The 25,336-nt window shown below is 41.7% G+C and overlaps 1 protein-coding gene across 5 annotated transcripts in view; it reads right to left on the reverse strand.

The window, feature by feature from the left end:
• The window catches only part of exoc6b (exocyst complex component 6B), a 652,306-nt gene that overhangs the window by 163,871 nt on the left and 463,099 nt on the right, over positions 1-25,336 (reverse strand). For 4 of the 5 annotated variants that reach the window (XM_043690482.1, XM_043690394.1, XM_043690575.1 and 1 more), the window contains exons 16-18: positions 18,185-18,296; positions 11,943-12,077; positions 6,766-6,945 (exon numbers count right to left, since the gene is read on the reverse strand). In XM_043690482.1, coding sequence (XP_043546417.1) covers positions 6,766-6,945; positions 11,943-12,077; positions 18,185-18,296 — 427 coding nt within the window. Of the gene's footprint in view, positions 1-6,532; positions 6,679-6,765; positions 6,946-11,942; positions 12,078-18,184; positions 18,297-25,336 lie in introns of those variants that run through there. The other variant, XM_043690752.1, reaches the window with a different exon arrangement.

Raw genomic sequence — 25,336 nt, forward strand, 5'->3', positions numbered from 1 at the left:
GGGGCAACTAGGGACGGGGCAATAAATACTAGTGCAGCCAATGATGCCCACATCCTACAAATGAACAAAAAATACCTTTCTCAGACCTTTCTCCTCACATGCTCATTCTAGACTTGTGTCTTCTACCTTACTGATGTTAGTCATGCCATTACTTACACCAATATGATTTACATGAATCTCATTAAAGAACAGATATGAAGGTTGTAGGTTATAACGTTACAACAGCATTGGGAAAATCATTTTTTGGCAAACACGAGGCGATGAAGTTAAAAATGACTTTATAAAGTTGGAAATATTCACCAAAAGCAGCTGCAAACTAGGAGTGATAGCACACAGTCATGTTGCAATTGCACACATGCTGTATATGGCTTTGCTGCTTCTACACAGGTATGTAGCATGCACACGTCTACTGTCAGGACATAGCTGTCAAGCAAAATAGAAATGTCAGTTCCAATTTTACTGAAACCTTCAAACCCCTTTCAATACATTTTTTTGGAAACACAGAAGAGTGAATCGTAACATCTGTCCGGGTAATTTTCTGCCGCTGCAATGCCAAGCATAATAAAGTTCTGCAGAATTAGAGCACTCAGTATAAAGACAGGACCTTGCCTAATCACAGCGCTCCCTAGATAAACAAACACATTGTTTCAGAGTGGGGGGGCTGGTGAACAGAGTAGGGCGCCTGTCTTCAGTGAGTGGCATGTTTGTCAAAACTCTGGATGTCTGGCAAATAGTCAGAAAGAGTGAGACCTGCTGGGTTGAAATAAACCTTTCCTTCACAAAAAGTTATTGTTGTGTCGTCCGTATGTGAGATCATTCTGAGGAAAGTTATGCATTGGCCACTTTGATTTGCCCCCTCTCCCTCTCTCTGCACCAACCTACCACTGAAATAGCTCTTCAGTCATTAGATTAGATTAGATTAGATTAGATTAGATTAGATTAGATTAGATTACAGTGTGGAGTCATAGAGCTGTACAGCATGGAAATAGACCCATTGATCCGACTCATCCATGTCGACCATTTATCCTAAATCAATTAAGCCCCTCTAAACTCTTCCTATTCATATACCCATCCAGATGCCTCTTAAATGTTGTAATTGTACTAGCCTCTATCACTTCCTCTAGCAGCAGATTTCATGCACACACCACCCTCTGCAAGAAAAAGTTGCCCCTTCTAGATCATTTCCCTGTCACGTTAAACCTTTGCCCTCCAGTTTTGGACTCATCCAACGAAAGCATTGCTGAAGCAGCACCCAGAATGGCAGATGATGTACCTTTTCGATATATGTCCTATATACATTACACAAGCTATTGGAAAACATTTGTCGGCATCAGTTTCTAGAATGACTGGTGTCTATGTGTGATTACCTGCCATACATCCAGAGAACTGGCCATCTAAAATGATGCTCTCTACACAGCGCTGCTAGTGAGATGAAAGAAAAAGCTTCTTGGTAACTTATATCAATGCTTCTGCCATTAACCAACTTCTCTCTCCTCCACATGTGACAATCTTTAATTTATCATGTGTTAGCTATAGGTCAGAATTCTAGCCTGAGCCATAGGGTTCCAGGTTTGTGTTCCACTCTTGAGACTTGAGTATGACTATAGTGAGAGAGTGCTGCCCCATCAAAGGTAGCATCTTGCTCGCAAATTGTTAAATCTTGGACACAACTGTCCCTTTAGATGTATGAAGAGTAGAAGATAGCTACCTGAGGCCAAAACATTTCCGTCAAGCCACAACATTCAGCCTTCAATTTGGGGGTGGCACGGTAGCTCAGCGGTTAGCACTGCTACCTGACAGTGCCAGGGACCTGGGTTCGATTCCAGCCTTGGGCGGCTATCTGTGTGGAGTTTAGACATTCTCCCTGTGTCTGCGTGGGTTTCCTTCCACAATCCAAAGATGTGCAGGTTAGGTGAACTGGACGTGCTAAATTGCCCAAAGTGTTCAGGGATGTGTAGGCTAGGTAAATTAAACAGGGGTAAATACAGGATAATCGGGTAGAGGATTGCAGCTGGGTGGGTTACTCTTCTGAGGGTCAGTGTGGCCTTGTTGGGCCGAAGGGCCTGTTTCCACATTGTAGGGATTCTATGATTCAATCAACATAGAATTACACAGCCCTTTGCATTACAACAGTGACCACATAGCAATGACAATTCAAAAATAATATACTGGCTGCAAAGCACTTCAAAGCTAAGTTTATGAAAAAGCACTGTGTTCTTTTATCATCATTTTGCTCACTGTCATTTTCTCATTCAACAGCACTTTAACCATTCACAGGAGGTGGATGTTGAGTTCAACAGCAGCATTCACCGCTCATCCTAACTGTTCTGTCTCTAAGGCTTCAGGCATCCTGTTGAAGGTGTATTGCCTAGAATTAGCTGCAATATCCCAGTCTTTTATAAGAGCTGAGGATGACTTCTTTGTTTTTGTACTCCATGCCTCTATTTTGGAAATCATGTGATTTTTTTTGAACAGGCTTCTGAACCTGTCCGATAATTTTCAAAGGTTTCTGTACATACACCACCTGGTCACAGTTTCACAACCACCTACTTCAAAATTGTTCCATATCCTTTATATTCGTCATTTGAACGTGGGGAATAACAGATTTAGCCTATATCTGACTAACAGCACCACTCCATTTTGTCCCCCAAAATTTTCTTTACAAGGTTATTTAATAGCTACCCAAGTGAATACAATTTGAAGGACTGCATTTAGCTTGGACAGTCATGTGCAGATCTGGGTCATTAATGAAATTCCTTAAGAGGAGCCTACTCTAACTCTCTCTCTCTCTCTTCATTCTTCAGTTCTTCAAAAATCCCAACTGCAGCTTTTGAAGTCAGGTGGTGCTGTGCTCAAGCTCCACTCTGGCACTTGAGTCTATAATCCATGTCAAAATTTCAGTCCAGTACAGAGACAATGCTACAGATATTTTCTCATCAACCTGGTCACAGATCCATGTCTGGAGCAGGGAGGACTTAAACTGGAGCCTCGTGGTTCAGAGGTAGGGACAACCAGAGATACCTTGTTTCAGGTGAGACGTAGCACCAGGCCTCTCAAGGTGGACCATTTAAGACTGTGGTCTCAGTGGAACATTTTTAAACTGCTCTGAGGTCTTCTTCTCTCGACTGGTATCATGAAAAACCAGTAACAGCTCTACATGGGATAGTGATGGGATAGGAGCCCTATATTGTGCGGGTAATATTTCACAGTCATTTTTTTTGATGCAGGGCATTTCAGGATGCTTTAAGAGATGAGGTGTGATAAGTACATATTCCTTGTGTGAGCTCAGCTCAGTTATTGCACTCAGTTATTAGTGTTTAAAATTTAGCACAGGCTTGAGCAGATAAGCCCTTGAACAAGCAGTCGATTAGCTGGCCAGTTAGCTTGCTGCTTGTACAATCTTGCTGTGTGCCACAAAGCAACAGTGACCGCAATTTTAAAATAATTAATGGATTGTGAAGTGCTTGCTTTGGTAAAACCTGTGAAAAGGTAGATTATAAATGCAAGTTCCTTCTTTACTTTAACAGAGCAAATTTTCAGTCAGTTTGGAACTTCCTAAAGTGTAAATAAAACCTTAAAGAAATCTGTTTTAATTTTAAATAAACATTCATTATTTCCACTTAAATGTTTCCAGTCATGTATATCAGCCAAGCAACAGAATTCAAAGCATGATGCTATCTTTGGCCCACTCCTTTCCCAGTGTAGACACAGCAGTAGGTGATGACTTGTTCTGTGACCCTCCCAGTCCTAGTACATTGAAAGGGGCCTGTTTACTTTTTCAAGGGGATTCAGGTTTGAGGGTGGGGGGGGACACACATTGCAGAACCGCCCCAGAGTTTGGCAGTTAAATTTCACTCAGAGAGTACAAGGGTAATTGTCTCTTGACATTCAAATTCAACTCCAAAAGCAAGGGTTGAGCTGTTTGAGGTTTAATTAAGGGCAGCTTTGCGCTTCCAACATTTGCCAATAAGGCTTTAAACTCCTCCTAGACTCATTTAAAAAAAAATGTGATAATGATCAGGTAACCTTGATTTAATGTTACAAAAACACAAATTGCTGGAAAAGCTCAGCAGGTCTGGCAGCATCTGTGAAGAAAAATCAGAGTTAACATTTCAGTTCGAGTGACCCTTCCTCAACAACTAAACTTAATGATTTTGGTTCAGTGATATGTACTGATTAAGAATCCATGCACAATTTCACTTGTTTTCAAATAATGCTCTGGTATTCTTTCACCCACCTCAAAAGGAAAACAGAGGACTGGTTTTATCAGAGGGCTGTCCTGAAACTGTTGCACTCACTCAGTAATACATTAAAATGGCAACCTAAATTAAGGCTCAGGTCTCCAAACTTGAACAAATAACTTCCTGATTTAAAAGTAGGAGGGTCACAGCTGGTACAGTTTAGACCTGACAGTGCCAAGCCTAACCTGGGGAGTGAGTTTTAAAGTATAGAATGTTTTATTTTTAGGTTTAAAACTTCCACACTAGTATGGTTTCACAGCTGTGTGAACTTTCCAATACAACTTAGTAGCCCAAGAACAGGAAAATAGAGACTTGGCTCAACATCTGATGCAAACAGCAGGACCTCTGACAATGATACAGTCTTCACCCATTTCCCACATAGCAATATCCAACAAACAGCTATAAGATGAACAGCCAGCCAATCTGTTTCTTTTGGCATTGGTTGTGGGAGAAACATTGGTCAGGGTTTCCCCTGTTCACTTTTAAATATCAACAATGTCTACCGGTTTAACATCTCACTCCAAACACAACATCTCTAACAGTACAGCATTCCTATAATACTGTCTCTTTGATAATGCATTGATTCTTCAATGTTGAGGCTCTGACAATGCAGTGTTCCCTCAGCATTACCTCTTGGACAATAAGCAAAGGTGAAGCTATCCTAGTGATGGTTGAGCAATCAAACTTTACTCAGAGAGTAGTAAGGGTATTGAATGCTTTGCCTGCATCAGTAGTAGATTCGCCAACTTTAAATGCATTTAAGTTGTCATTGGACTTACATGGAATAGTGTAGGTAGGATGGGCTTCAGATTAGTATGACAGGGCGGCGCAACATCGAGGGCCGAAGGGCCTGTACTGCGCTGTAATGTTCTATGTTCTATAAACTTCCATCCTTTCCAGTGCAGCTGGTGTGCCCCAATGTAGTAAAGGTACTCAGCTTTTTGGCTTTTGCGTACTTGGTACATTTAAAAAAAAATGTGATAATGATCAGGTAACCTTGATTTAATGTTACAAAAACACAAATTGCTGGAAAAGCTCAGCAGGTCTGGCAGCTTTTGGCTTTTGCGTACCCATTACAAAAAGAAATACCAGACGCAGGTCAGCTTAGCATCCATTCATCACATAAGAAGCACTTCAACAGCCTAGCATTTCTTTCAATACAAACAAAATTGTGCAGATTCTGGAAATATGAAACATAAACAGAGAATGCTGGTGAAACTCAGCATGTCTGGCTGCCTCTGTGGAGAGAAACAGTGTGCTTCAAGTTCGGTATGACTCTTCTTTAGAATTGTACTGAAGCAAAGTAATACTGGACTTGAGAAGTTATTTCCCCCCACAGATTCTGTCAGACTTACTGAGTTTCTCCAGCATTTCTGTGCTTGTTGAATGCTTCTTTCAGTTGGCTTAAAGAGGTATTCCACAGCATGCAGAAAGTCATAAGCTATGACTCTATTAGGTGGAGTCAATGTAAGAGGGAACGTGAAGAGTCAAAAATTAGGTTACACGCATGTACATTAATGAAGGGTTAACTTGCAGATGCAGGTAGGAGTAGAAGTATGATCCAGTGACAACAACAGAGATCAATCCTGGCTCAAAGCAGGACTGGATATTAAATATTCCGAGATATTAAATATTCCGAGATATGAGGTATTTAGGAAAGCCTGGAAAAAAAGCAAAAGTGAAGAGGTAGCATTACTAGGTAGGGAGGACATTGCAATGCTGGTGATACTCCAGCTCAGTCAAGGACAGCATTTACTTGCCAGAGTTAAGGAACAATTCTGATGCCCTTAGATTAACTATGTTGAATGTAGCCGGTGATCAAGACAGGGGGGCTGCGACTATGAATAAGGCAGGTAGAGAGACCCAGGAGGTAGCACTGCAGGAGCCTCAGCCCTTGTCCTTGTCCAACACGTTTGAGACTCTTGCAGTCTGTGTGAATGAGACCAGGGACATAAAGAGGCTGAGCAACCTGACAACAGTGTTGCAATATGGACAGTCATTCAAGGTGAGGGGGAGAAAGAAGCAATGCAGTCATAAATGGGGATCATATAGTTGGAGGAGATGAATCTTCACCAATACCCTGGTCAACACCATCTCTCAGTTAACACCTAGTCATTTATTTTGTGTGCAAATTTTGAGCCATTTTTCTTAAATTATGAGAGTGACTATGATTCAAAAGTATTTAATTAGATATAAAGCACTATGGAACTTCCAGATGTTAGCAAAAGGAGCTCTTTGGACAGAAAATCTTTCTGAAATCTAGTTGAAATAACAGTTCAGCCCCTTCTCCTCATAATTACGGTTTAAAAGTAGGCAGATGTACGGACATCAGATGAGGACAAATATTGGAGTTGTCCTTCTATGTTTCAGCTGCCATCTAGGTACAAGAGGCCTACATGCGTCCATGGTAACTCCTTTCCAGTGAAGACCATCACTTCTAAGACAGCAGAAAAGATTAATAGGCAGGGACTTTTTTTCAAAGAGAAATAAGCAAGTGATACAGATTTAGAATGGTTGTACTCACTGGTAAGTGTGTGAACACAGCAAATGTACTGCGCAGGAATGCAATGAGGTCAACTAGGTAATCACTGGCATGACCATTGGGCTCTGCTCGCATCCAGTCATAGTCGGCCAGTTGCAGGAATTGGTCGATCTTCTGATTTAGTTTGGTATAGATCTCCCCCTCCGCAGCGTGTCGACAATCCTGCACAAAAACAAAATAACCCACACACTCTCAGACTTGCATTTCACACGGGCACAGTGATTTTGTGACCATTAATGTCAGAAGTCACAATATCAGCAACATTTCCGGTAGCACAGAGAACCTTACAAAATTGGAGGCCACTGGCCCATTCCACCTGTGTGGCCTCTTTGAAAGAACAATCCAATTCATTCTAACATCCCACTTCAATTCCCACAATCTCTATTTCAGATACTTATCCAAGTGGCTTTTTATAATTATTGCTGAATCTGATTCCACTACTCTCTCACGCAACACAAACTGATCACACCAATTTTTTTTATTCATTCATGGGATGTAGGCACTGATGGATGGACCATCATTTATTACCCATCCCTAGTTTCCCCGCAAAGCTGCCTTCTTGCTGCGGTCTATCTGTTGCAGATACAGCCACATTACTGTCAGGGAGTTCCAGGATTTTAACCCAGCAACAACTGAGGAAAAGTAATTTGGTTCTTAATCAGGGTGGCGTGTGGTTTGGAGGGGAGGTAGTGATGTATTGGGTATTTCACTTCATTAAGTAATCCAGGATCCCGCGCTTTTGTCTGGCAGCATCTATGTTCTGAGGAAGTGTCGCTGGATTTGAAATATTATCTCTACTTTCTCTCCACAGATGCTGCCAGACTTGTTGAGTTTCTCAAGCAATATCTGTTTTCATTTCAGATGTCTAGCATCCCAAGCTCTTTGTTTTATTTTACCCTGGGCTATTAGAGTCATAGAGATGTACAGATTGGAAACATACACTTCAGTCCAACTCGTCCATGCCGACCAGATATCCTAACCTAATCTAGTCCCATTTGCCAGCACTTGGCCCATATCCCTCTAAACCCTTCCTATTTATATAACCATCCAGATGCCTTTTAAATGCTGTAACTGTACCAACCTCCACCACTTCCTCTGGCAGCTCATTCCATACACGTACTACCCTCTGTCTGAAAAGGTTGTCCCTTAGCTATGAAGAAAGGTTGAATAGGTTAGGTTTATTTTAATTAGAAAAAAGGAGATTGAGGGGGACCTGATTGAGGGTTATGAAATCATGAAGGGTATAGACAGGGTAGATAGAAACAACCTTTTTTCCCTGGGTGAAGGATTCAATAACGAGTGGTCACGTTTTCAAGGTGAGAGGTGAAAAATATAAGGGGGATACACGCGGCAAATACTTCACACAGAGGGTGGTGGGCGTTTGGAGCTTGTTGCCAGCAGAGGTGGTAGATGCAGGCACAGTAGATTCATTTAAGATGCGTCTGGATAAATGCATAAGTAGGTGGGGAGTAGAGGGATACAGATGCTCAGGAACTGACCAACAGGTTTCGACAGTACATTTGGATCGGCTCAGGCTTGGAGGGCCAAAGGGCCTGTTCCTGGGCTGTAAATTTTCTTTGTTCTTCTTTGTTCTTAGCTTCCTTTTATATCTTTCCCCTCTCACCCTAAACCTCTGGTTCTGGACTCCCCCACCCCATGGAAAAGACCTTGTCTGTTTATTCTATCCATGCCCCTCATGATTTTACAAAACTCTATAAGGTCACCCCTCAGCCTCCGATATTCTAGGAAAACACCCCAGCCTGTTCAGCCTCTCCCTATAGCTCAAATCCTCCAAACCTGGCAACATCCTTGTAAACCTTTTCTGAACCCTTTCAAGTTTCACAATATCCTTCCCACAGGAAGAAGACCAGGATTGCACGCAATATTCCAACAGTGCCCTAACCAATGTCCTGTACAACCACAACATGACCTCCCAACTCCTGTACTCAATACTCTGACTAATAAAGGAAAGCAAACCAAACACCTTCTTCACTAACCTATCTACCTGCGACTCTACTTTCAAAGCAGCTATGAACCTGCACTCCAGCATCTCTTTGTTCAGCAACACTCCCTAGGACCTTACCATTAAGTGTATAAGTCCTGCTCTGATTTGCTTTTCCAAAATGCAGCACCTCGTATTTATCTAAATTAAACTCCATCTGCCACTTCTCAGCCCATTGGCCCATCTGATCAAGATCCCGTTGTATTCTGAGATAACCTTCTTCGCAAAGAACTGCAAATGCTGGAAATCTGAAACATAAACAGAAACTGCTGGAGAAATTTAGCAAGTTCTGTTGTTCTGGGAACATGGATTCAAATTCCATCAGCTGGATGATGATATTTTAATTCAATAAACACCTGTAATAAAAAAGCTAGTCTTTATGGTTACCAGATAACCACTGTTGGTTGTGATAAAAACCCATCTGGTTCACATATAACTTTTAGGGAAGGAAATCTGCCATCCTTACCTTACGTGGCCTACATGTGATTCCAGACTCATCATTACTGTCTGCTGTGATAGGCAGCAAATGCTGGTACCCACAACCTATGACTTAGCAAATAAAAACATTTAAAAGGCATTTTGGTGGGTATATAAATAGAAAGGGTTTGGAGGGAAATGGGCCGGGTGCTAGGAGGTGGGACTAGTTTGGGTTGGGATATCTGGTCGGCATGGATGGGTTGGACTGAAGGATCTGTTTCCATGCTGTACATCTCTATGACTCTATAACTAAAGCCATATCTTTTCTCTTTAACACACAGAATATGGAAATACAAGTCAAACAAAGTTTGGTTCTCCCACTTTAGAACTCAAAGTTACAAACAACAATAATAATATCATGAATCTTCAGCATAATGCTCACTGTCTGGCACTTGCGTGGCTCAAACATTACATGCCAGTTATCAGCTCAAGTTTGAACTTTGTCTGCTGCATTTGGACAAAGATTTTTCTTTCTTTTTATTCCTTCATTCATAGGAGTGTTAGACTCATCAATCAATCGTTAGCCGTCCCTCGCAGATGAGGATGACTCTCTTCCACTCTCAGGGTGAGTCCATAGGTTGTTGCACAGACTGATGCAGCTACGCAGTCTCTGTTACAATGGGGGCAGAAGGTGCTCATGGGAACAGGATGGATGGGGTATTACTGAGGCAGCGCACTCCTTACCCTGTTTTTGCCTGACTTTTTCACGACAGCAAGTCTCGAGGTGCTCGATGCCTTCCTGGATTCTTCTCCTCCACTTTGGACGGTCTTGGACCAGTGATTCCCAGATATCTGTGGGAATGCCGCACTTCACCAGTGAGGCCTTGAGGGTATCCCTGAGGCGTTTCCTGTCTACCTGGGGCTCAGCTTCCATTCGAAGTTGTGAGTACAACATCTGCTTGGGGAGTCTCATGTTGGTCATGCAGACAACATGCAGGCATCCAGCCCATTGTAGTGATCAGCTATTATAGAGATGACTAAGCATTAAACATTGGGGGTCTCTACCAGGGTCTGGAGTCATCAGTAGGCCAGAATAAGTAGGTTTCAGTATCCATGAGTTGCGACCAGTGCTGAATATTGTGCAATCTTCATAAAAAGTCCCAGCTTATGAAATTATAATGGAAAGTGGCACATTGATGAGGCAGAAAGAGGTAGTTGAGCCGAGGATATTGCATGGAGGAACTCCTGGAGTGATATCCCTGGGGTTGAAATGAGTGATCTCCAATGACCACAACCATCTTCCTTTCTACAAGAGTAACTTCAAACAGTGGAGAAATCATCTTCACCACTGTGCATCCCCTCCCTCTAACCCCCAACCATCACTACCACTACCACCAATTCCCACTGACTCTAATTTTGCCACTCTTTGATCAAATATTGCCTTGATGGAAAGGGCAGTTATCCACACTTCCATTGCATAATATTTGTTTTAACTTCAGTGAAAACAACATCTCATCTTCCCTCATTTCCCAAATCTGTCTTTTTTGAACGTCAATCAATATCTCCTTAACCATCTCTGCACCCAGCTTTTATCTTTTTAGCACAATCTTGTGTTTCTCAAAAGATGCTGTTGACCTTTTGGGCATTGAATCTATGGTCACCAGCGATGGCAGGGGGAGATCAGAACTTTTACACAGGGTTGAGTTTCTGTCTTCAATTCATTGAACAGGCCAATTCTCAACCCACATATCTTTGGGTACATGGGGCAGAACGTTAGTGGAATCCAGAGTTAAGGTCTTGCTTCCCTTTCTTGCCCTCTCTGTTACTGCTACGCCTCATCACTAGGACATTGGGTTTCAAAGTACGATGCAGCTTGATGGACACGTTGCTGTTCTAAACAATTGGCAGCAAACTCCTGCCAGTCATGAATGTCAATGCTGCTGTGTCTCAAGCAGAGCTTCAATGTATCTTTGAGGCGTTTTCTTTGTCTTTGGCCATTTGATAGTTGAGAAAACAGGAAATGATGGTGGTGGTGGGGGAGGGTGGTCAGGACTCTGCCTCCAGCCATTGTTTTCAGCCCAAGGAAGTCGATTTTGAAGGAGTTTTGCCTGAATGTTTGTGAAGATGTCTTCAAGAAGAACATTAGCATTTGTATGATGGTCCTCCCAGTGAATTTGGAGCATGTTTTTGAGGCACTGCTGCTGAAATTTCTCTCATACTTTTACACAGCGTTAACAGTAATGATCTGGAGACCGGGATATAACAAAGTTAATTGAAAAACAAGTGCATATGATAATAACTTAGAAGCATGGTATTACTATGGTAACCGGTAAGTCACAGTATAACTACAAAAATCAAGATACTCCAGTAGTATAGGATATCATACAATCTGAGGGGTGCATTCTTTCTATAGTCACTGAACAGGATGGTACAGTAAAAAATGACAGTAATATCAACAGAATGGTATTAAAAAGCAAAATACTTCAGATGCTGGAAAATCAAATAAAAATAGTAACTGCAGGAAATATGCGTAAAACGAAAGGACATCAGCATTAAACATTAACTTTCTTTCTCTCTCCACATCTGCTGAGTATTTCCAACGTTTTCTGTTTTTATACAGTGTTACGACAGCAAACTCTAATAATCTGAACAGCTGAACATTATTGCTAATGACTCCAGGGAACACATATGAAATGCTTTCGAGAGGACAGGCACATTACAAGAACTTGCTAACTATTACCTTGAAAGTGGCTGTACCATATAACTTGGTGGCATGAATGGTCTCTGGAGGTACATTGGTAATGTTCGTGATGAACTCTTCCAGAAATTTGCAAGATCGCTCTAGATGTGTGGTGTTGATGATAATCTGTACCAGCTACAAAGGTAAGGAAAAGAATAAGCTGATTAATAGACACTGAAATCTTCCAGGTTACCATCTGAAATTTCTAAAATTGTGAGACAGTCCTTGTCCTGTATGTGACACATAAATGAAGATTATAGCAAAGAAGGCAGTCTTTTCAACTCACTGCAAATCAAGACAAGAAGGATTATTTTTATGCAGTGAGTTACAATTTCAATCGAACTGCACAAAGAGGCAGAAGAACCAGTTTTAAAAATTGCCTCTAAAAGGGAATGGGATAAATTGGAGATCCAGTTGCAGGGGCAGAGTGGTGAGATCGGGGAGTGTGGGGGCTAAGGTCTGGGAACAGGAAGCCAAAGGTCTCAGGCAGGAACCACCAAATGTTTTACCATGGTCAGGGGCCACCTTTTTGTTCAGATGGCTGCCTGCCCTCCCAGGGCCGGGAATGGGTATAAACTAAGAGGTTGCAACGGGATTCAGAGGAGTCAGGAGGCTGCAGGGACGGTGGATGGAAATGGGAAGAGTGCAAGGGATTTCTGTGCAAATCTAAATACCAGTACATCAGCACAATAAGGGAGATGGTAGCATAGTGGTAATGTCACTGGACTAGTAACCCAGAGATCAAGGTTAATATTTTGGGGCAAGGATTCAAATGGAAAAGTAAAATATGGAATTAAAGGCTAGTCTAATGATGACCGTGCAATCACTGTCATTTGTCATAAAAACCCACCTAGTTCGCTAATGTCCTTTAGGGAAAGAGATCTGCCATCTAATCTGGTGTGGCCAACATTTGATTTCGGACCCACAGCAATGTGGTTGACACTTAACTGCTCTCTGAAATTCCCGAACAAAACATTCAGTTCAAGTGGAAGTTTGGGATGGGCAAGGACCACTGGATTTGCCAACAGCATCCATATCCCATGCAAGTATTTTTTAAAAAATTATAATGTCACTGTGTGACTGGATTATCTCATAAAAAACTAACTCCGACTGTTCACTGGGGTAGCACATTTGCACTCCTGATCTGGCTGGCTCTATTGCAGGGGTTGTTACCTCTTATTATGACAAGAACCACCTCCAAACGTAGCAATTGTCATGGAATCAGGCTTTTCCATGACATATAGTTCACAGATATCAGAGAAGTCATGGAATATATTCTAGATTCAAAAATCTTTTGAAAGATAAGTTCAAAGGTCTTAACCATGCCTGTTCTATGCCATTCATAGCCCTTCCATACCAACTTGTGCATCCCAGCTCCTTGCCCTGGGCCCGCATAAGGTCCATGCCAATGTATTATACGCACATATCTGCGAGCTCAGGTGAACAACAGCATTTGTTTAGCAGAGAGTTAGCTGTCTGTTCCCTCACTGATTTCTCCTTTCTTGGAGAAAGGCTTTGTGTTCTAATTCCAGGTAGGTGAAGTGCCTTGGGAATATTCGTTCATCTTAAAAGTGCAAACTGAAATTTGCGTAAAATTGCAATAAAATGTAATAACTATACCTCTAAACTATAAATTCAAATTGTTTTTATTCCCTTGTGAAAACATCCAAAACAGAACATTGTGCTCTACTTACTGCCTAACCAATATTTTGCAGAGCAAGATATTAAAATTTATTGAGTTGCTTTCAGGATCACACAGCATTCCAAAATGGTTAAAACTAATTAATAGTTTTGAAGTGGAGTCATTACTGTAATGTACTGAAATTCAGCAGCCCAATATACATACAGCAAGTAACTCCAAACAGCAATGAGAAAAATGATGAATAAACAGTCTCTGCAGTATTTTAAAAGGAACAAAAGTTGGCCAACATAACAGAAACACCCCTACTCTTTTTCAAAATAGTATCATTTGAACTTTTACAAATGTTCATTAAAGACACAGACTTAAAAGATTGTGTTTGTTGACATCGCAAACAGAGGGCACACTCCCCAATATCCCAATAATGCCTCAGGCAAGTGCCTGCATTAGAGATGACAATTAAAGTGGAGAAAAAGAACCAGGAAAGCCTGGTCTGGGCAATATTTGAAAAATCCAAAACCTCCTCCCTTCACCACTTCTCCTACTTCCCATTTTGATTCTCTCATCCAACTCCTCCACTCATTCCATCCTGACTCCTGCTAACCCCTTACCATTGTTACTTTACCCTCTGCTCTCTTCACTGCTACTCCCAGTACCACTCTTTCCAGTTCCCTCCCTTCACTCGCCACTATTCCAATGTGTAATTGCATGCACATAGAGAATGGACACAGGAAAACAAGAGTGCAAGTGTATTCCTCATGATCTTGGCACTGGACATATGCACTGGACATGCATTCACGTGTGCAGAATGCACATATAAATTCTCAAAGAATCCCTACAGTATGGAAGCAGGCCATTTAGCCCATTGGGTCCACAGTGATTCTCCAAAGAGCATCCTACCCCAATCCACCCCATACCTTATAAACCTGAATTTCCCATGGCTAATGAGCCGAGCCTGCATATCTCTGGACACAATATGCAATTTAACATGGCCAGTTCGCCTAACCTGCACATCTTTGGACTGTGGGAGGAAATCGGAGCATCTGGAGGAAACCCACACAGACACAGGGAGAATGTCCAAACTCCACACAATCATCCGAGGGTAGAACTGAACCCAGGTCCCTGGTGCTGCTAGGCAGCAGTGGTAACCACTGTACCACCCAATACTTTGTAGCAAGGGTAGGAATTGAAGTAAACTGAAAGACCCTTCCTCTTCAAACACCTCAAATGGTCAGTTTCTCATTTCTTCAGTAAGGCACGTGGAAGGAGAACTGCTTATTTATTAAACAGGTTACTGATGCCGAACATCACTCAAAAGGGATATTTCTGCAGAGATTTTCTTCTCTTTCAGTTGGCTCTGTGATTGAAAGAGAGGGAAGCAGGTTTCTGAGTTTCTCCAACAATTTCTGTTTTCAATTCAGATTTTTAGCATCTGCAGTTCTTGGTTTTATTTTGTTGAAAGAGGGGGGGGGGATCTTGTCTAAATGAGTCTGACAGAGAGAGTCTACGTTAAAAAAAAGCGTGAATTCCTCTTTGAAAGGAATCCTTGGTTGCTTCAATTTAAACAAGTCTCGCATCCCCAACAGCCTTAATCACCGAGTGTGAGACACCCAGCTGGACAGGGCAGATAAGGAAAGTATGGTATCTAGAAAAGAAATCCCCAGCCTCAGCACAACTACTTCATTCACAGATCAAAAATTAACTGATCCCCCTCCCTTACTCAAGTCACAAATGGTCCATCATGAGTGAAGGTGTAAGCATCTCCGGTCAGGATACTGAAGATAACCAAGGGTACAGCTGGGTCCTCAATGATCCAAATTTGCAATGGCATTTCATTATCTAACCAATGATTGAATAAAACAAAAAGAACAGGAAAAAAGGAAAAATGAATGCTTTGTGCCACAGTTTAGACTTGGATTTTTTTTTTTCTGTTATGAGAAGACAGTGAATCAGTCTTTTCAACACTGCCAATTTTAAGTGTTGAAGTTTCAGAAACAGAAGTAAAAGTATCTTAATATTGACAGGCTACAATCTGCTGAAGCAGTCGTCCCTTTCACATGGGTTCTGTTTCTGTGTTGAAGTGAAAATCTCTGCACTCTTCCAGCTCTCTACTGCGGGCTTCTCCAATTTTAATCACTCTACGACTGATGACTGTGTATTTATCTGTTTGTACATTAAGCTCTACAATTTCCTCACTGAACTCTCCACCTCTCTCTGCTCCTTTAAGATGTTTCTTAAAATCTACATCCTTGGCCAAGCTTTTGGTCAAATTATATTTGAACAGACATTATTTCCATTGCTACTTTACCTTCTGTTCTATTCACAACTATGCCCATTCCCACTCCTTGGGAGGTTTTCTATCTTAAAAGATGCTGCATAAATGCAAGTAATAATGGTTTGGTTTGGGTGAATGGTCTTAAACACTAAAGAAGGATCAGCGAGATCTATATTTCTCAATACATGTGACAGGTAGTCTGGTTGTGACACAACTGGTCTTTGGGCTGTTAAGTCTGAATTCCGGTTTTGGTGCATCTTACCACTTTGGACAAAGTTGACAGTGCACCTTTGAGTAACTGTGTATGCGGTCTGCATTAGCTAATTAGCAATAATCCACAAAACATAATACATAGTTTTCTCCAATAGGGAGAGACAGTTGGTTATAAATAGGTTGAGGGGAGCCATCCCACATCAAGCATTGGGCAAGGTCAGGATCCATGAGCCACCACAATCAATACATCCAGTACAGGAACTGAACTCACACCAATTGTATCATTCTATATCACACTGTAGATATTTAGCCAAGCCAGCTAACCGAGTGAATGTAGTTCATTTTTAAGATGAGAGGAGGGAAATTTAAAAAAGACACGAGGGGCAAATCTTTTACACAGAGGGTGGTTCATGTGTGGAATGAACTTCCTGAGGAGGTGGTGGATGTGGGTACAATTACAACGTTTAAAAGGCATTTGGATAGGAAAGGTTTGGATGGATATGGGCCAGGAGAAGGCAGGTGGGACTAAATTAGCTTGGGATTATATTCAGCATGGACTGGTTGGACCGAAGGGTCTGTTTCCGTGCTATATGACTTTACAACTATGACTGTACCTGGGAGGATTTTATAATTAGCTTGGTTTCGAGGCTGGATCATAAAAGTGTATCAGATCCCCAGCCTAATGAGAAAGCAATATAAGACATGAATCATTGTAACAAAACACATTACTCTGAATGAAAAATATGCGGTGGAGAACGACAAATTAAGCAAAAACAAATTTAAAAAGTTTCAAGATGGTATTTATTTTTGTGGAAACCCGAACAATGCATTTAATTCATTTAAAGCCACAATTAACAGAATAGAAATGACAATAATGTCATGAAAATATTTATAGGGCTACATGTGGTATGAGGCAACTCTAATTTTGATATTGGTCAGAGATTACTTATATGTGGGAGGACTTAAAGCATGTCACTGGATCTGGGTTAAAAAGTTTGTGCTCTACATCCAACCTCTGCGCTCACTGTGATGGCACAATAGTGACCCACTCGTTTGAGTACCCACGAGAGAAGATCAAGCATATAATTCAGACTGTCACTCCACTGCAGCATAGCATGCTGTGATATCAGATGTGTGAACTTCTAGATGAAACACTAAAATGAGTCCCTGTCTGCCCTCTCAGCTGTATGTAAAACATGGCAATTGCATCACTGTGTAGAGCAGTGGTCATATGTATCAGATCCAATGTCACTTAAAATACATTACTTGCTCATTGCTGTTGGTGGCACTTTGCTCTATGCAAATTGGCCATTTCAGAACAATGCTTACACTTTCAAGAAGTACTATCTTGGCATCCTAAGGGCTTTAAAAAATGCTATAAAAATGCAAATATTTCTCAAGTCTTTCTGTACTGTTGTTGAGACAGTGCAGATGAAGTTTCATTTTTGTATTAAATTCATACTTCATCCATATGGAAAGTATTTGATTGGACAGTGTAGAAAGAGTTTCGCACATAACCTGTAGACCAGAAGACCATATGCAAGAGCAGCATTAAGTCATTCAGCCCAACAAGTATGCTCCGCGATTCGGTCATGGCTGATATGTTTTTATCGCAAGTTAGGGTTAGGATAGTACCGGGTATGTACTTGTAGTTATCTTCAAATTATTTATTAGAATAGAGCAGAATGACCTTTACAGTGAATCAATTCCATGTTGTATCCACCCTGACAGCATGTGACAGAGTGATGCAGAGAGGATGCCTGATACTGACAGTGACGGGAAGTGTAAATTTCTCAGATAGCGTCAAGGGTCCTGCAACCCCTCACTCAAGGATTCCATCCACCCCCCTCACCCAAAGCCCCCACTCTCAATGCAAACTTACACCAAAATATATCAGTTTTCAAGAGGAGCCTAATGTGATTAGAAAAAAGATGAAACATGGTCTTGTTTGAGTTAGATGAAGATTAGTTGGAGGAGACTTGTGTGGGACGTAATCACTGGTATAAATCTGTTGGCACAAAGGGCCTGTTTCAATGCTGCATTCACACTGGCTTTGCACCTGGTTGTTAATCCAAGTAGATGCACAAAGACTAAGGTAACTCCAGGATCACTCACCTCAGTGAGTCCGACATGCTGCTTCTTGATGACATTTTGTAAACAGTTGCTCAGTGTCCTGGTCAGAAGAAGATTGGTGGATTTCCGGATCATGTCATCTATTTCAGTTGAGCTGGAGGGCAAAAATAATTGCTTTGTTTTAAATCATCTCCACATTCCTCTAAAACTACAAACTGATTTTTGTGAAAGTTGCATTCATTAGAATGCTGTTAGTGTTGCGAAACTGAACACATTCCATTTCAATCACATAGCTGCAGAATCAATCTCAGGACAGCACAGTGGATTCACTTCCTCCAGAATGCTCCCTGGTCCAGCAGTGAGCCTACTCTGATCCTGGAACCTTGTGCTGTGAGAGTTGTGCCTCAGTAGGTAGGGCTCTTCCCTCTGAAGGTTGTGGATTCAATAGCTTGAGGCCAAAGATCAGGTTAATACTCCCATTACAGTCAAGAGACAGAGCAAGAGAGGGAGAGGGAGGGGGAGAGAGAGAGAGAGAGACAGACAGACTCCTTGTCAAAGGTGCATCTTTCAGATGAGACATTAACTGATTCCTCATCTACTCCTTTTAGGCGAACGTGAAACTTCCCACAGATTACTCAAATGCAAGCAGTGGAATTCGCCCTCATGACCTAGCCAATATTTAACCCTTAACCAACCACGAAAAAAAAAACTGGTAACTTTTAAACTTAATGGTAAGGTCCTCAAGAGTGTAGCTAAACAAAGAGAAATTGGAGTGCAGGTTCACAGCTCCTTGAAAGTGGAGTCCCAGGTAGATAGGATAGTGAAGAAGTTGTTTGGTATGCTTGCCTTTATTGGTCAGAGTACTGAGTACAGGAGTTGGAAGGTCATGTTGTGGCTGTACAGGACATTGGTTAGGCCACGTTTGGAATATGCATGGATTTCTCCTTGATAATAGGAAAAATGCTATGAAAGGTTTACAAGGATGTTGCCAGGGTTGGAGGATTTGAGCTATAGGGAGAGGCTGAATAGGCTGGGGTTGTTTTCCCTGGAGCGTCGGAGGCTGAGGGGTGACCTCGTAGAGATTTATAAGATCATGAGGGGCATGGATAGGATAAATAGACAAGGTCTTTTCCCTGGGGTGGGTGAGTCCAAAACCAGAGGGCACAGATTTAGGGTGTATGGGGAAAGATTTAAAAGGGACCTAAGGGGCAACGTTCTTACACAGAGGATGGTGCGTGTATGGAATGTGCTGTCAGAGGAAGTGGTGGAGGCTGTATATATGAATAGGAAGATTTCAGAGAGATATGGGCCAAGTGTTGGCAAATGGGACTAGGTTAGTTTAGAATATCTGGGCCGGCATGGACGAGTGGATCGAAGGGTCTGTTTCTGTGCTGTATAGCTCTATCTCTTTAACAATGTTTTTTGTGAGAACTTACTGTGCACCAATTTGCCTGCTGCATTTTCAATAATGCTAATACATGAATACATTTCAACAGTGCTTTATGAAAGCTGTAAAAGACTTTTGGACGTTCTGAGATCATAAAAACACTGGACAAATGTGCTGCAGCATCTTATGGTCAATGAGTCAAACAGCTTACTCAGAGAAGATTTCTGGCCACATTACCAGGAACTGGATATGGACTGTCAACCCAAGTCACATTGCTGCTTTACACACAAGACAGAAAATTCCCTCCCACTTTTAGACCTTGATCTGAAATTTCAAAAGACAACGATTTAATATGGGCCAGAACATAGATGCAATAATATGTACAGATTTGAACATCCCTGTGTGGAAAGGGTACAAAATTACTGACATAGAAATTAGACAAATTAGGAATATACCTGAAATAGGAACCTATACAATGATGGTAGAGAATGTAGAGAAACTGGGATTTTTCACTTTGTCCAGAATATGCGGACATGAGTAGTAAGATCAGCAGTTCTGGTCTCTACTTGTCCTTGAGAAGTTAAAAAGGGACACAACAAACTTCCACTAGCATGTAAATATTAAATGGACAATAAGAAAAGAGAGGTGGGTCCCATTACAGACAAAGGTGATATGTGCTTATGAATACTGTGAAGGGTGGAATACTTGATTAGCACTTTGTCTCAGTGTTAGTGAAGGGGACAATAATAAAATAATATCATGTATATAGATGTTGAAGTTAATTAATGAGGTTATAATTTCTAAGCAGAATGTTCTGGCATTAATCAATCTTCTGGTCATGGCATTAATCAACTTCAGCCTCCCCATTACTCTTGACTCACTCCAATTTGCCTATCAGACCAACAGATTCACGTCAGATGCCAGATCACTTGCCCCTCACTCCTCCCTAGAACATCTTGACACCAAGAAGAGCTACGTAAGAATCCTACTCATTGACTATAGTTCAGCCTTCAACACTATTATCCCCGGACACTGATTACTAAACTAAGTGATCTCGGACGAAGCCTCAATCTTTGCAACTGTATCCTCAGTTTCCTGACCCAGAGCCACAATCAGTGAAGATTGGGGACAATATTTCATCCTCACTAACACTCAACACTGGAGCCCCCATCCCCCTCAGTGGTGCGTACTCAGCCTCCTACTGTACTCACTGTATACCCAACAGCACAGAGGTGGAATGAGTGGAGAGTGTCAAGCTCCCGGGGGTGGTCATCCACAACAAGCTTTCTTGGACTCTTCATGTGGACGCATTGGTTACAAAGGCCCAACAATGTCTCTTCTTCCTCAGGCAGCTGAGGAAATTTGGCATGACAGTGAATACCTTTGCCAACTTTTATAGGTGTGCCATTGAGAGCATTCTGTCTGGGTGTATCACTACCTGGTATGACAACTGTACCAATCCAGATCGGAGACAGTGACAGAGGTATGGCAAACTGGATGATGTATGTCAAATGCAAAAGTACACAGATAGTCTACCTGAATGGGTAGTCAAATGCAGATGGGACTTAATGCAGAGAAGTGGCAGGTTGTGCGTTTAGTCAGAATAGATTGGGAGAGACAATACAGTTAAATGAGCCAGTACTAAAGGAATGCTGGGAAAGAGGGACTTGTTCAAGGGAGGACACATTTAAACACTGCTTAGTAAAACATATGGAATTTTGGACGTCATAAACAGAAGTACTGAGTACAAAAGCAGGAAACTTGGGATGAACTTTATATAACACTGGTTGAGCTATAACTTGAACACTGGGTTTATTTCTGGACACCACATAAAGATAGAAGTTTTCTTCAGAGGTGTTGAAAAGATTTAGTTGAACATTTCAAGGGTTTTTTTGGCTATATTAAGGTGAGAGGGGGAAGATATAAAAAGGACTTAAGGAGCAATTTGTTCATGCAGAGGTGCATGGAATGATTGTCAGAGGAAGTGGTGGAGGCTGGTACATTTAAAACGCATCTGGATGGGTAGATGGATAGGAAGGTTTAGAGGGATATGGGCCAAACGGGTCTGGATATCTGGTCGACGTGATGAGTTGGGTCAAAGGGTCTGTTTCTGTGCTGTACAACTCTATGACTGCATGAGATAAAACTGAGAAGCTGGGAATGGTTCTCCCTAAAGCAAAGAAGATTGAGAGTAGATTTGATAGCAGTATACAAGATTTTGCAGTTCAGTTAAGGTCAACAAAGAAAATTGCCAATTAGCTGATAGCTCAAGTTTTGAGCAAGATGTGCAGGGACAGATGTGATTGAATTGGAACTTGTTGCCTACCAAGATGATGTAAGCAGAATTGAGCAATATTTTCAAAGGGAAATTGAATGCACACTTGAGGAAAGTAATCCTGCTGGGTTATGGTGACAGAACAGAGAAATGGGACTGACCAGATTACTCCAAAGAGTGGTGGCAGGGGTCAAATGGCCTCCTATTGTGCTCCTACGTGACTCATATCGCATCCCCCATGCAAACCTCCCAAGTCTTGGAGTCATAGTCATAGAGTCCCACAGCACGGAGACAGGCCCTTTTGGCCCAAGGTGGTCCATGCCGACCAAAATGTTCATCCACACTATCCCCATTTTCCCTACACTTGGCTCATATCCTTCTAATCCTTTCCTATCCATGTATTTGTCCAAATGGCTTTTAAATGTTGTTAATGTACCCGCATCAACCACTTCCACTTGTACCTCATCACAAATGCGTATCACCCTGTGTGTAGAAAAAGTTGCCCCTCAGGTTCCTTTTTATCCTTTCTCGTCTAACCTTAAACTGATAGCCTCTCGACCTCGATTTCTCAATCCTGGGAAAAAGACTGAGTGCATTCACCTTATCCATGCCTCTCATGATCTTATACTCTTCTATAAGATCCGCCTTCAGTCATCTGTGCTCTCAAGAAAAAAGTCCAGGCTTGTCCAACCTCCCACTATATCCTTGAGTCCTGGCAACATCTTGTAAATATCTGCACTCTTTCCAGTTTAATAACATCTTTCCTATAATAAGTTGACCAAAACTGAACACGATATTCCAAGTGCAGCCTCACCAACATCCTGAGCAACAGCAACATAACTTCCCATATCTACTAACTGATGAAGGCCAGTGTGCCAAAAACCTTCCTCACTGCCCTGTCTACCTGTGACTCCACTCTCAGAGAATTGTGCACCTGGACTCTAAGGTCTCTCTGTTCCCTTTGTCTTCCCTCCATGAGCTCTTGTACAGGACTTTAATTCCTATAGTTTGTGGCCGAAGAGGCAAAAACAATTGTTACTGCTGAGATAGATATGAGAAAGGACAAGGAAACTAGACTGCCATAGATTACTAGTAGTCAAACCATTACAAGTTTCTATGTATTGGAAATCTGGAGCACAAAGAGACTTGGGAGTCCTGGTTCAGGATTCTCTTAAGGTTAACATGCCAGTTACGAAAGCAAATGCAATATTAGCATTAATTCCACGAGGGTTATAATACAAGACCAAGAGAATTCCTGAAGAAGGGCTTATGCCCGAAACGTCGATTCTCCTGTTCCCTGGATGCTGCCTGACCTGCTGCGCTTTTCTAGCAACACATTTTCAGCAAGAGATGTACTGCTGAAGCTGTACAAGGCTCAGGTCAGACCACCTTTCAAATACCGTGAGCAGTTTTGGGCCCCATATCTAAAGAAGGCGGTGCTGGAAATGGCAGGGTTCTAGAGGGAGTTTACAAGATCGATCCCAAGAGTGAAGGGCTTGTCCTATGAGGAGTGGTTAAGTTCTCTAGGTGGAATTGTGAAGGATGAGGGGTGATCTAATTGAGTCTTACAAAATACTGAGAAGCTGGATAGAAGGGATGTGGAGAAGTTGTTTCTGCTAATAGGAGGGATTAGAACTAGCGGGCACTGTCTCACAGTGAAGGGGTAATCCTTCAAAACTGAGATGAGGAGGAATTTCTTCTGCCAGAGGTTCATGAATCTGTGGAACTCATTGCTGCAGAAGGCTGTGGAAGCCAAGTCATTGAATGCATTTAAGACTGAGAATGTTCGGTTCTTGAATGGAAAGGGGACCAAGGGTTACAGGGAGAAGGCAGGAGAATGGGGTAAAGAAACACATCAACCATAATTGAATGGTGGAGCAGACTTGATATGCTAATTTTGCTCCAATATCTTATGGTCTAACAATTCCATTATCATTGTATTTTGTGACTCCTAGGATTGTGGAGTGTGAACTAGATTAATATGAGTTTTCTTCATCTAGGAATTCCCAATGTTCCTATCAAGGATGAGTGTTTGAGAATCTCAATGTAAATTCATTAAATAGGGATAAGCATTAGAATTGAATGAGGTGCCTCAGAAACTACAAAAAGTATTCAACAGAAAGGGAATATTTTATGCCTTCCTCCATGGTAAGTTTGGAGGTGGGAAGAGCATTTGAGTTGGCTCCATCCCATTTCCCCTCCAATATCTTGATTAAGTTAACGGTGATAAGGCCCACGCTGCCTCACAAATCCCACCACTGGAAAGACCACCTGTCATCACCAGGCACTAACTTGGCTCAGGTTATTATCAGGTCTTCCCCAAAGAAGACAATGTACGTGTCTTGCCATCTCTACAAATGACCACTAGAGGCCTTGATAAACTGTCCCCCAATACATTAACAGGTCAACGATTTGACATAAATTTAATATCAGGCATGTATAGAGTATTACGCATAGGAAAGAAAATGAGTAACGTTTACTTAATGTTAAAATTGCAATGGATGAGGTTAAATCGGGCCAAAGAGTCTCAAAGTAGACTCAACATGTTCATCCAAAGACAACAGAATGTTCAGCATGCTCAAAGTGTAGAATAGATCAGAGGAAGTCATGATCAAACCACAGTGTTTTTGGTCAGACCATACCTTGCAACTTATGCTGAGGAGTGGTCTTTAAGACACAAGTGAGGCATTCAACAACAAGAACTTGATGCAGGAAAGCCATAAGGCTGACCCCTAATTATATGGAAAAATTATGTTTTGTTGATAACCAAGACCTGACTCACCAAAGGGCAGAGCTGGGCACCATATGTTCCTGGATACAAATGATTCAGGATAATAATACAGAGCCAGAGAAACAGGGATGTCCAAGAGGAGTCAAGGTCAGATCGATTTGGTTGGTGTAAAAAACAACAGAGGTGCCATTACAGTGTATTCTACAGGTCACTAAATGGTGGGAAAAATATACAAAGTGTAAATGTTTAAGGAAAAACTGCATATCAGGGTACTTTAATTGTCCTATTATATGCTGAGTTAGCGATTGGGTAAATGATAAAGAGACAGAAGACCTTCTGAGCCTATGCAGAAGGATTTACTTGATTAGTGTGCTTCAAGCCCTATGTGCAACGAGGCACTGCATGATCTGGTTCTGGGGAGTGAGGTCAGTCAAATGGATCAAGTGTCAGTGCAGAAACATTGAAGAGAGAGTAGTCATTGTTTAATTTTCCTTCTTAACAGCACTGTGGGTGTACCTGCACCATTTGAACTGCCATGTTTTAAGGCAGCAGCTCACCACCATCAACTCCTCCTCAAGGGTAATCAGAAATGGACAATAAATTCTGGCAAAGTATAGATTTAAAAATAAGGTTTAGGAAAGCTGAGGAACAAAGATATGAAGTAACCTACACAGTGAGATGAGAACAGATTTGTCCCAGGTAAATGTTTGATGGGTCAATGGAGAAAGGTGAAATGTTGGTGAGGGGTACTTCAACTTCCCAAAGTGTTACAGAAATAGGCTTTCCAACCAAGTTAGTGCA

The sequence above is a fragment of the Chiloscyllium plagiosum genome, chromosome 1 (assembly GCF_004010195.1).
Source record: "Chiloscyllium plagiosum isolate BGI_BamShark_2017 chromosome 1, ASM401019v2, whole genome shotgun sequence".
NCBI classification, from domain to species: domain Eukaryota; kingdom Metazoa; phylum Chordata; class Chondrichthyes; order Orectolobiformes; family Hemiscylliidae; genus Chiloscyllium; species Chiloscyllium plagiosum.